General features: G+C 41.6%; 2 protein-coding genes across 3 annotated transcripts in view; one reads left to right on the top strand and one right to left on the bottom strand.

The window, feature by feature from the left end:
- Positions 1–2,966: 2,966 nt before the first annotated feature.
- On the bottom strand, positions 2,967–9,480 carry rmnd1 (required for meiotic nuclear division 1 homolog; the record flags this gene model as incomplete). The annotated part of the gene is made up of 12 exons (XM_083634303.1): positions 2,967–3,091; positions 4,379–4,495; positions 5,140–5,260; positions 5,956–6,032; positions 6,999–7,063; positions 7,598–7,704; positions 7,805–7,905; positions 7,995–8,034; positions 8,173–8,248; positions 8,883–8,985; positions 9,091–9,159; positions 9,421–9,480. The coding sequence occupies 12 exons, from the start codon at positions 9,478–9,480 to the stop codon at positions 3,059–3,061; spliced, it is 969 nt and encodes a 322-aa protein (XP_083490429.1). The 3' UTR covers positions 2,967–3,058.
- A 566-nt stretch (positions 9,481–10,046) lies between these two features.
- LOC310773952 (uncharacterized protein) overlaps positions 10,047–11,428 on the top strand; it is an 18,251-nt gene continuing 16,869 nt past the window's right edge. For both annotated transcript variants that reach the window (XM_083633989.1, XM_083633990.1), the window contains exons 1-2: positions 10,047–10,112; positions 10,264–10,351. In XM_083633989.1, coding sequence (XP_083490115.1) covers positions 10,087–10,112; positions 10,264–10,351 — 114 coding nt within the window. In that variant the 5' untranslated portion in view covers positions 10,047–10,086. The remainder of the gene's footprint in view (positions 10,113–10,263; positions 10,352–11,428) is intronic.

Genomic DNA, 11,428 nt, shown 5'->3' on the forward strand with positions numbered 1-11,428 from the left:
ACGTATAGCAGGAGAAGCACCAATCAGAAAAGTGCTCATCTTCTCAGGGGGGCATAACTATGTGATGTCAGAGGTGTTACACTGAACTACACCATTCACCATCAATACATTTACCCACTGTTGTGTGCTATGTTGCGTTTTTTTTATTTTTTATTATCATATCAGCTTCCTACATCTCTCAATCATAATTAATGTTTCCTTGAAATTATCTGTCTCATTCTCCTTTAAGTTAATGTATGTACAGGTATTATTTGTGTGTAGACAATTATTTGTTATCCACTCTGGACGTTTTATGGAAAAACATTTTTTCAGATACATTGTGTAAGTGTTCTCAAATCATAACTGTAATTTATATTAACATTAACATAAAATATGACACAGCACATCATTGAAGATGTCATGTTAATTGCTGTTTATTTGACATTTCTCTACTGACAAAACGTAGACTACTAGTATCCTGTAGATATTTCACAGCACTTGTAATCATCTCTATAGACTGTTGTCATTCAGTAATATTGGTTTAATCTTTTCAATCAAATCAAATGCATTTTATTCCAAGGATCTAGGTGAGGCTTTCTTAATGGTTCACCAATAGGCAGACCTAAGCTACAGCAATAAGCAATATGGTATTAGATTATTTTGTACATGTTTTAATGAAAGACTGGCAGAACTGTGTTCATTTTGTATCTATAGGAATTTCTACTGTTCCACATTTTGAAACAAAAGCATGAGAATGTTTGACTGCTTGGCTAGCATGGCACATAGCTGTTTTCTAAAATGTAATAACTACCAAATATTTTTTAATTGCATATATATATATATGTGTGTGTGTATATATATGTATACACACACAGAATCATTAGTATATTATCAACAGAGCCTTAAATATACAGTATACTGTAGAGTAAGAAATCAGTCAGATGTACTTTACTCATTTTGATTTCCTGTGTGTATGACTTGGTGAGATTAGTGTCAATGAAGTGTGGCATGGGTGAGAGAAATATGTTTATGCGTGGCTTTTGAGTTGGCAGCATTTCCTCTTAAAACTTTGTATCACTTATGAAACTGACATTTGTATAAAATTACATTCCTGCTGACCTGAAATTGTCAACTAATAACTAAATGTAAAACAATAAAAGTGTGTTTATATTTCCAAGTGTTGATGAATTAAAATGTCATTGTATTTTCTTTGAATAAATAACGACCTGAAAGTTTGGAATTCTGTCAAATAAATCTAATATGGTTCTGAGGTTACAGTAGAATTTGATTATTTTGATAGTCTGAGTTCATTTTAAATGGTACAATTAATTTATAAATATTAATTTAAAACTGTTCATTTCATGCAAATATTGAAACAAAGGCTGGAAGGATTGCAGTGAAGTTCATTAAGAATATAGCAATGGTTCTGGTTGGTCGGGGCAGCTGTTTGGGGGGGAAGGAAACTGGTGGGAATAGCCTCCCACGTGCTACGTCTTGCCGGTGAAGCTCCCCGTTGTCCGGTGAAAAGACGCTGCGCATGTGTCGGAGGAAGCATGGTGCTAGTCTACGGCTCTCCCCAGATCGGCAGAGGGTGGAGCAGCGACCAGGGCAGCAGGGGGAAATTGGCCAAGTACAATTAGAATTAGAAATACAATTGGGGAGAAAAATGGGGGGGGGGGGGTGAGGAAAAAATAACACAGCAACAGTTATAACTCATACTTTGTTTATTGCATCTTTTGGAGGAATTACAAGCAATTACAAAGCACTCACAACTTGGAGCTCTTGGCCTGTGAAATATGGATTTATGTTTTGATGAATTTGGATATATTCTCATTTCTCAACTTGTATCTACTGCCATTGGCTTCAACCCAGCTATGTATTTGTAAAACCAGAATGTTGGCATCTGAGGAAGACACCCAGCTCTCAGACATTTGCACATAATAATAAAAGTAAAAATACTTCGTCACACAAAAGGAATTGCTTGAACACATAAATACAGCAAATGGAAACACATGCCACTAAAATTCATTAAACTGATCTAAATAGATCAAAAATTGCATTGACATTTTTACACAAAGCAAAATAAAAATAAAATGTAATTATCAAATGGAAAATGCCCTTCATACCTTGACATTTAGCAAAATGGTAAATTGTATGTATATATATATATATATTTATACAACAGGTAGTTCCGGCCGAGCAATTTGATTGGACAAGAGGGATCCTACGAGTGCCGTTATTTCATGATAATGCACTGGCGCTTCACTGTGTGTAGATCACTCCGCTTCACAGCTGCCCTAATCAACAAAACGCTTCACAGCTGTAGAGTAGACAGTAGTAAAGTAGACAGCCTGCAGTTAATTAGGCTGATTAGGCTACATTTTCAGCAAAGCAGAAAGGTGAGGGGACTATTTTTGTTGGCGGAGGAATAAATACAGAAATCATATATTTTCTCAGCTTTTTGTCATTTTTTTAATCAGCTTTGTTTAATAGAACTGTTGTATAAAAGCAATATCACATGAGGGAGTGCGGTTGTTGGCTAATATTGGCACTGCTGTGATTATCTTCGGCACTCGGCCTGCGGCCTCGTGCCTGCGACCGAATCACAGCAGTGCCAATATTAGCCAACAACCGCACTCCCTCTCATGTGATATTGCTTAAATATATATATATATATATATATATATATATATATATATATATATATATATACATACATACATACATAATATATATATATATACACACACACATATATATATACAGTATATATATATATATGTGTGTGTGTATATATATATATATATTATGTATGTATATATATATATATATATATATATATATATATATATATATATATATATATATATATATATATATATACATACATACATACATAATATATATATATATATACACACACACATATATATATATATACTGTATATATAGCGCATGTTGTGGAAAGGTCATAAACATTTGGGTCCGTTCCATGATCTCATATGCTTCCAGAAGACATCACATGACTGAGCTTTGTGTAGTGCAGCTTCTAGTCATTTCTCTGTTGTGGATGTTTTGTTTAGAAGATCATTCTTCCAAGTTCAAACAGAACCTTCAATGAAAGCGAAACAACAGAAGTTAGGGTTTGCAAAGACTGTATATATTTTTACAAACAAAAAAGGACCACTGTAACGTAAGGTTTTAGGCCTGTGGCATCAAATTGGTTATTCTATTTTTCTGATTTTACTTGGTGAATTCCCCCCCCTGCTGCCACGGTCGCTGCTCCACCCTCTGCCGATCTGGGGAGAGCCGTAGACTAGCACCATGCTTCCTCCGACATGTGCAGTTGCCAGCCGCTTCTTTTCACCTGACAGCGGGGAGTTTCACTGACAGGATGTAGCACGTGGGAGGATCACGCTATTCCCACCACTTCCCTTCCACCCCGACCAGACCAGACTGACCAGAGGAGGCGCTAGTGCAGCGACCAGGACACATACCCACAATCGGGTTTCCCACCCGCAGACACCAGCCGGAGGTAACACGGGGGCGCGAACCTGCGACCCTCGTGTTGGTAGGCAGGGAATCTACTGCTACGCTACCCGGACGCCCCGTCAAATTGGTTATTACATTTGGATTGTGACTAGAAGGTCACCAGCTTAAATCCCAAAACATCAAGGGCAATATGGCCAGAGAAAGTTAATGAATAATGCTCTCCCCTCATTAAATAACTACTGCAGACCTGCTCTTGAGCAAGGCACTTTTTGCCCAACTGCTGCAGTGGCACTGCTCAGTGGCCAACAGTGGAAGATTGGTTCCCAGGTGTAGATCCCAGGCTTGTGGAAGGTACTATGAATATGAACGTGAAGCAGGGTGTTGCTTCAGAAGAGCCAGTATGCTCAGCAAGACATCTCTGGATGAATAAAGGTTCAATGGAGGGAGCTGTTAAAAAGACCACTTTTGTCAAGTTTAAAAAATTGCCTTCAGTGAAAGCAAAATAGCAAAAGTCATACAGAAATATCAGACAAGGTGTGTCAAAAGAGTGCGATATAGGAACCCCCTTCACAAAAACATGCAATATCCTGGTTGCTAATGTGGTTCCTCCTCTGGTCGTTAAGGGCGCCTGTTCAGAGGGAGGGGAACTGGTTGGAATAGCGTGAACCTCCCACGTGCTATGTCCTACCGGTGAAGCTTCCTCTGTCAGGTGAAAAGAAGCGGCTGGCTAACTGCCCATGTCTCGGAGGAAGCATGGAGCCAGTCTCGGCTCTCCCCAGATCGGCAGAGGGTGGAGCAGCAACCAGGATTGAGAAATCAAATGAGCACTAATGGGGGATAAAATGGGATAAAAAATGGGGGGGGGGGGAGAAAAAGAAGAAAAAAAAAAGAGTGCGATCCTTCTTACCTCAATGGTGATCAGGATGATGATCATCCACTCTAACCTCAAGCTGTGCTTCTCACTCAGGTGGCTCCTCATGAGGTCTGTCAACTGTGTGCAATGTTCCAGCTTCTCATTCATAACCTGAAACACAGAAAGCGTTTCTAGGGTCCAGAGAGCACTTCCAAAAGTCAAACTCAGAAACAAAGCAATTACCTCTGACCATCACTGTCAAACGGAATGAGAGATCAACACGAGCCACCGGCCAAATGCTGGACAGTTCTGACTGTATCTTGTGTATTTTTCGACTTTACTAGCCACTTTGGCAGGGTAAGAAGGTAAGTAACAAGGTACAATCTGAGTTACAATGTCACTCAAAATACAACTAAACTAAATCTACCAGACGCAGAGCTTTAGTAATACTTCACATGACAGCGCATCCGGGTAGTGTAGCGGTAGATTCCCTGCCTACCAACACGAGGGTCGCAGGTTCGCGCCCCCGTGTTACCTCCGGGCTTGGTCGGGCGTCCAATACAGGCACGATTGGCTGTGGCTGTGGGTGCTGAGTCGGATTGAGGGTATGTGTCCTGGTCGCTGCACTAGCGCCTCCTCTGGTCGGTCGGGACACCTGTTCGGGGCGGAAGGGAACTGGTGGGAATAGCGTGATCCCTCCCACGTGCTACGTCCTGCCGGGGGAAGCTCCCCGCTGTCAGGTGAAAAGAAAGCGGCTGGCAACTGTGCATGTGTCGGAGGAAACATTATTACTAGGGTATATTAGCTTTAATTACATTGACTCTGCGGTTGATGCTGAGGAACTGGCAGGTCTTGTCATAAAGCTTTTCCAGGTTTTCTCGGTCCCAGTAGAAATCAGGTGTCATGAGCAGGTCCGACCTCAGGTTTATACAGTGTCTGTGTTATATCAGAGTTCAAGATAAATACAAAGGCTTTGGTTAGAAAATCTTAACATGAAATATAGAAAATGTTGAAAATCATATTCCATTAAAAAAAAAAAAAAAAAAAAAAAACTCAGGGTTATAGGTTTTAGCTTTACTAGATTCGGTTGTCACATGTAATCAGATAATAAAAAATTTGGTAGGCTAAAAAGCTTAGGCAAAAAAAAGTATATGGAAGTCAATACATTTCTGTTATTGGTAACTTTGCTGACAACCTGAATGATTTGATTTGATTTATTTTTGTGTCATGCACCCTAAGGTGCCCAACCCTCATAGGCTTATAAGACAACCGAAATACAACATAAACCAGCGCTACATTGGTACATTTAAGTCAACACAAGTCGCAAGTCAACATACTGCTCAAACAACAAAACAGATCATTACATCACTCTCTAAACAAAATGTTCTGTCTTTGCTCCCAGGCCTGACAGATCAAATCTGCTATGAAGAAAGTTAGTCCTGATGCAGATTATAAAAAATAGCCATCTGGTAAATGCAAGCTGGTTTAAACATGTAAATAATTATTTTCCAAATACTATTTCAAACTGACACAAAGCTTTTGGTTGTTGAAAACCGCTAAGACAAAAATAGAGATGTTGCAAATCCTAAATCCGCTGCTGTGAACTGATACTTAGAGCAAACTCAATTCACCTCAGTGCAAAGAGCTCTCCTATCTTCTGCATGACCTCTGCCGAAGACAACTTCACTCTTTTACCAGACTTCAGCGTCTGTGTGTGGGGAAAACAAAATTAGGACATTAGCGACCAGCGTTGGGCAAGTCTCTGAAAATTAGTAATGACTAATTAGTTTAGGGATGCACCGATATGAAAATTTTGGCCGATGCCGATAACCGATATTAACATTGCCATTATGGCCGATAACCGATATTTACCGATGTCGATATGATCTGTATAAAAACACATTTCTATGATAATAAAATTTTGTACATACTGAAAAACACATGTAAACACTGAATTTGAAAAAGTAATGCATTTCTTTATTTCAAAAGCATTTGTAAAAGCCCATAAATCATAGATTTACTGGATTATTTCATCTCAATGTGAAGAATTTGGCTGATACCGATAACCGATATTAACATTGCAACATCGGACCGATACGATATGTTAAAAAATGACTAACATCGGCCGATACCGATATGATTGCCGATATATCGTGCATCCCTAAATTAGTTAGTTACTTTTCTCAAAATGTAATTGAATTGCTTTACGAATTACTGCATAATAATAGTCATAATAGTTACTAGGGAAAGTAACCTTTGTGTTACTTTATTTTTGCTACAATGCACACACGTCATTTTAGTATTGCCGCGGCACAGTGTGGGACAAGACAACTGTCACATTTTTATCTATCATTGTACCCATTATCACTATGATGAAAAGCAGTGAAACAATAAAACACAACAGATATGCAGTGTTGGGCAATTTACTGAAAATGTAGTAATAATTCGTTAGTTACTTCTCTCAAAAAGTAATTAGATTACTAGTTACTGCAAAAAAAAGTAGTGGAATTACAGTAATGTGCTACTTAGTAACCAGTTACTCCCAACACTGTTAGCGCACACTGAGGGTTCCAGAATAATAAATCCTATCGGCATGCTTTGGCCCATACTCAAACATCCATCACAATCAATTATTATTCATAATTTTCGTGGTTGATTTTAGTGTCCACGGTACCTCTGGAATTGATTGAATTGACTCTACAAAGTTGTCTAATGACACCTCCCATATCGCCAGCTTCACTGGAAGAGAAAAACAACAACAAGACCAAGAGGTTAGATTGGGGGAACAGGCTGAGGAAAGCGCTTCGGCTTCGCCAAACTGTATTAATAGCTAGTGTTTCCCCTACCATTCTACAGGCCTGGCGGGCCCGCCAGGCCAACAGCGCCCCCGCCAGGCTAGAAAAAAAAAATGCTTTTTCTTTTTTCTTTCCTGCTCTCCCCAAAATTTCAATAAACCTTTATGGCATATTATTACAATACAACAATACTGGTGTTGACAGTAAGCGTCTTCTATTACTGACAGTAATAGAAGACGCCAAATCATTCAAAACAATAAGCATTTTGCTCTTAGGAGCATCGTGCCAGCGTGCGGGGCTGTTCCAAAACCTGTCAACGTGTGTCAACAGGTTAGCTAAAAGTTTAGCGTCGCCAGCGAGGGCCCCCACCGTTGCGGTCGGCGTACGTTTCGAAATCCCTCCAGGCCTGAAATTTTTTCTAGGGGAAACACTGATAGCTGTACATTTGTAAATGTATAGTTGAAGTGTAGCTATTCACCTGATAAGCATAATGCATTTGAAAACGCATACTTCTCCAAAACGGCTTCATGTAGATCTATCTTGTTGCTCAGAACGAAGTTGCCACGCTCGAGCTTTGAATTTGCCCTGGGGGGGAAATGCTTCAAATATTACAAAAACCTACAGCAATTCTGGGAGCGCAAAAATGAACAAAACCAAAAGGGAACAACTAGCAGATAGAACATACTCTCCAACGGTGTAGTTGATCTCTTCGTTTTCCCAGTGCACTAACGCTACTTCATATGGCTGGATCTCATGACGCTCCAATATCCTCAGCACTTTCTTCATCTGTGAAGACAGTGAGGCAGAATAACGCTACGGTAGAAAATAAATAAGGCAACAATTATAGTGAAGGAAATATAAGAGCAACTTTTTACCATTTTGTCCTCGACATTCCAGAAAACTACTGAGCCTTCCCTGAAATGTTAGATTGGGAACGTCAGTCCATGATGCAAACATGACCAGAACATCGTTTTGCAGACACATTTTAGTGTCTGACAATTTCATGTCCAGTACAAAGCCTTTCTAAAATGCTGGTCTATGACAAAGTTCTACCTGAAGAAGAACATGAGGGCATCGTCGTCCGGTTTCGCTGCCATCTCTGTCAATATCACCAGCGCATTCGAGGCATCTGAAATTAAAACATGATTATGAAAGAATGTGGTTTTTATTTCTGAACCCCCCCCCCCCCCTCCCATTTTCTCCCCAATTGTACTTGGCCAATTTGCCCCCCCTGCTGCCCCGGTCGCTGCTCCACCCTCTGCCGATCTGGGGAGAGCCGTAGACTAGCACCATGCTTCCTCCGACACATGCGCAGTTGCCAGCCGCCTCTTTTCACCTAGTCTCGCTGGAAGCTTGATGACGTCGACGGTGGGTCTGACTACGTGAGACTACTTTTCACCTGACAGTGGGGAGCTTCACCGGCAGGACGTAGCACGTGGGAGGATCACGCTATTCACACCAGTTCCCTTCCGCCCGACCGATCAGAGGAGGCGCTGGCGCAGCCACCAGGACACATGCCCTTAATCCGGCTTCCCACCCGCAGACACAGCCAATCGTGCCTGTATGGACGCCCGACCAAGCCGGAGGTAACACGGGGGGAGGGGGGCGCGAACCTGCGACCCTCGTGTTGGTAGGCAGGGAATCAACCGCTACACTACCCGGACGCCCAAAGAATGTGTGTTTAATTGTTTCCTGCAGTATACAGACAGTATCACAGTTCCATCCCCAGAAAGTTGTAACTTGTGAATAATTTTCAGTCATACCTCTAGGTAAATCCACTTCATGGAAACCATGGTTGACCAAGTCATGGCAAAGCGTTGGCAAATGATACTGATCTGCTGTTGCAAAGGCAATACACTGCATCATATCCTACAGGGAAAGACAGGCTTGACTGTAGCAATCAATCAATGAGCAATACACCAATAGAGAGACGGATCAATCACTCATCTGAATGATGATTGGCTGAAGCACCTTGTCCTCATCCTGGGAAGGCTGGTTGGTTCTGGATGGTTGTTTCGTTCTCGGCCCTTTGGGAACCCTCTTTGCAGGAATTGTCACTGGTTTCAAACTGGATTTTAAAACTGATTTGACGAGGTTTGTTGAATACGGGCGCTCTGGTCTACTCCTACAGCTAGTCTGCACCCAAGGGTCAGCCAGGGCGCTACTGAAACGTCTTAACCCATAGTAACAGCTCCTTGGACACATCCTTGAGGCAGGCCAGGTGGAAAGAGTCCTAGGTTGGGATTCACACGCGTGTCCCTGAGTAGGATGGGAGAGGCTGGCCGAGGCAAACAGGCAGACCTGCCTCCTGTCCACTGGCCGCTGCACTCCCAGTCTGAACCACAAGGTCCGGAGAAGCATCTTCAGATGGACTGCTCTTCAAACAAACATAAAAAATCACAAGAAACCGTTTTCACTTGATTGGCATGAATTGCATCAGAAAATGTCAAGCTGTGCTGTGCTAAATGTTGCAGTCTTACTACAATTACCTCAATATTTGGGCTCGCTATGAATGAACCTCTAACTAAAGTAATAATGAACACATAGTGTGAACTTCTCAGCAGCACGCAGCAACATCTATGGCAACATCCACATCATGCTAGGGCTAGCAGTGGGTACAGACATCTTTAGAGGTTAGCTTATCGGTGAATGAAAACTTAGCAATTCAAAGCAAGTTAGCGTTGATGTTATTACAGAACGACTCACCAAGTCAAGCTTTACAAAAGACAAACGTTTGCTCGGACTGTCACGCACGTAATGGTAAAAAAAAACGTTTCGTAACTCAGATCTGACAACTTGACTTGCAGCAAGATAAACACAGCATGGATGGATGTCGTCGTGTGAGTTGCTAATAAAGTTTTGTTTGAATATCCATTTCCTGTTTCCTGTTTGATGACGCTGGACCAGAGCCATAGTACGCACGCGCCAGAGCCTCATCAGCCTTCATGAAGAGCTCCTGCTGCTAACATGCTCTCAAATGCACAAGAAAAACGGTAAATTAACAATGTTTTAACGAATTTTTGCTCCATCAAAACGGCTTAGCAAAACTAACTAACACATTTAGATTGTTCTTAGTGGCGCAACTTTTTCATCTCGTCTTAAATCTGATATTTGAGGCAATGTGATGTTCTGTTTTCTCCTCAGAAATGCTCCGTCGCCCCGTGAGAAGAAGCTGCTGCCCCGTGCCTGCATCAAACCCGGCAGTAATATCTCTGCCTTTCCTGTTTTGACGGTTCTGCTTTGAATTGTAGCCAATATAATAAATATCGTCTATTGTTTTCATATTGATATGATATAGGACGAATCAGCGTGACGTCACTTGCCACCCAGAAATGCGGAACCCTGCGGCAGTTAATAGTATGAGTTGTGCCAAACAAACGTTAATATCTCAAAAACTATACATGACATCGCTTATATTTTGACATTCTGAGTGAGAGCAGAATTAGCTCAAGAGTTTGATGTGTGTAATATATACATGTCGTGTTAAAGTTGTGTGAACTGTCGCAGTTTTTAAAATGTAAACAGTCAAGGGCTAGAGCAGACACTCACGCCTAGCGCCACTTGGGCTCCATAGGGTTCCATTGCCGTTGCCACCCAGTGACGCGGTTTGTTTACAAAATGCTGCTCTGATCCCTCGTTTTTCTTTCTTTTTTACTGTTTTGTGTTAATACATAGACAGTGTGAGACAAAGAGGGAAAGAAAAAAAGGAACAAATCATAGCTGACAAATCGAGCTGATCGGGGATTGATTGCTTTTGCACTAGACACCTGTTAAGGCTGGCTCACACTACACGATTTTCGGGACGATTTATGCCCGATTCACACCTCCCGAGAATCGGAGGAGAAATCTGGCCTGGCAGGCAGCTTGCCAAGCTTGTCGGGCCCGACTTTCGGCACCGATTATCTTGTAGTGTGAGCTGTTTGCAGATCCAATCTTAACCCTCCCGATCTGCTCAAAGCCTCATCGGGGCCGTCCCGATCATATCAAACATGTTTGATATTTAGGACTGAAAATCTGCGCGAATACATCATCCTGCTGCTGCGTCAGACTCCCGTCATTATCGTTAATTGACGCGGCTCATTTGATGCGCTGCACTGCTGGTAATCAGATAGGCGACCAAATACCAACAGCACAGAACCATGAGGATTTGGGAGGAAAATGTCACTAATTTATATCACAATGAATGACCATGAATAAAAAGTTGTGATTGTAGTTTTGAGCCCCTGCCAGTCAGAGGCTGTAATCTCCTACCTGTTATCAGGCAGTGTGGGGAAAAAAAGGCATTGCTGCTGCGGGAAGCATTCAGTCT

Source organism: Poromitra crassiceps (genome assembly GCF_964638095.1).
Source record: "Poromitra crassiceps genome assembly, chromosome: 3".
Taxonomy (NCBI): domain Eukaryota; kingdom Metazoa; phylum Chordata; class Actinopteri; order Beryciformes; family Melamphaidae; genus Poromitra; species Poromitra crassiceps.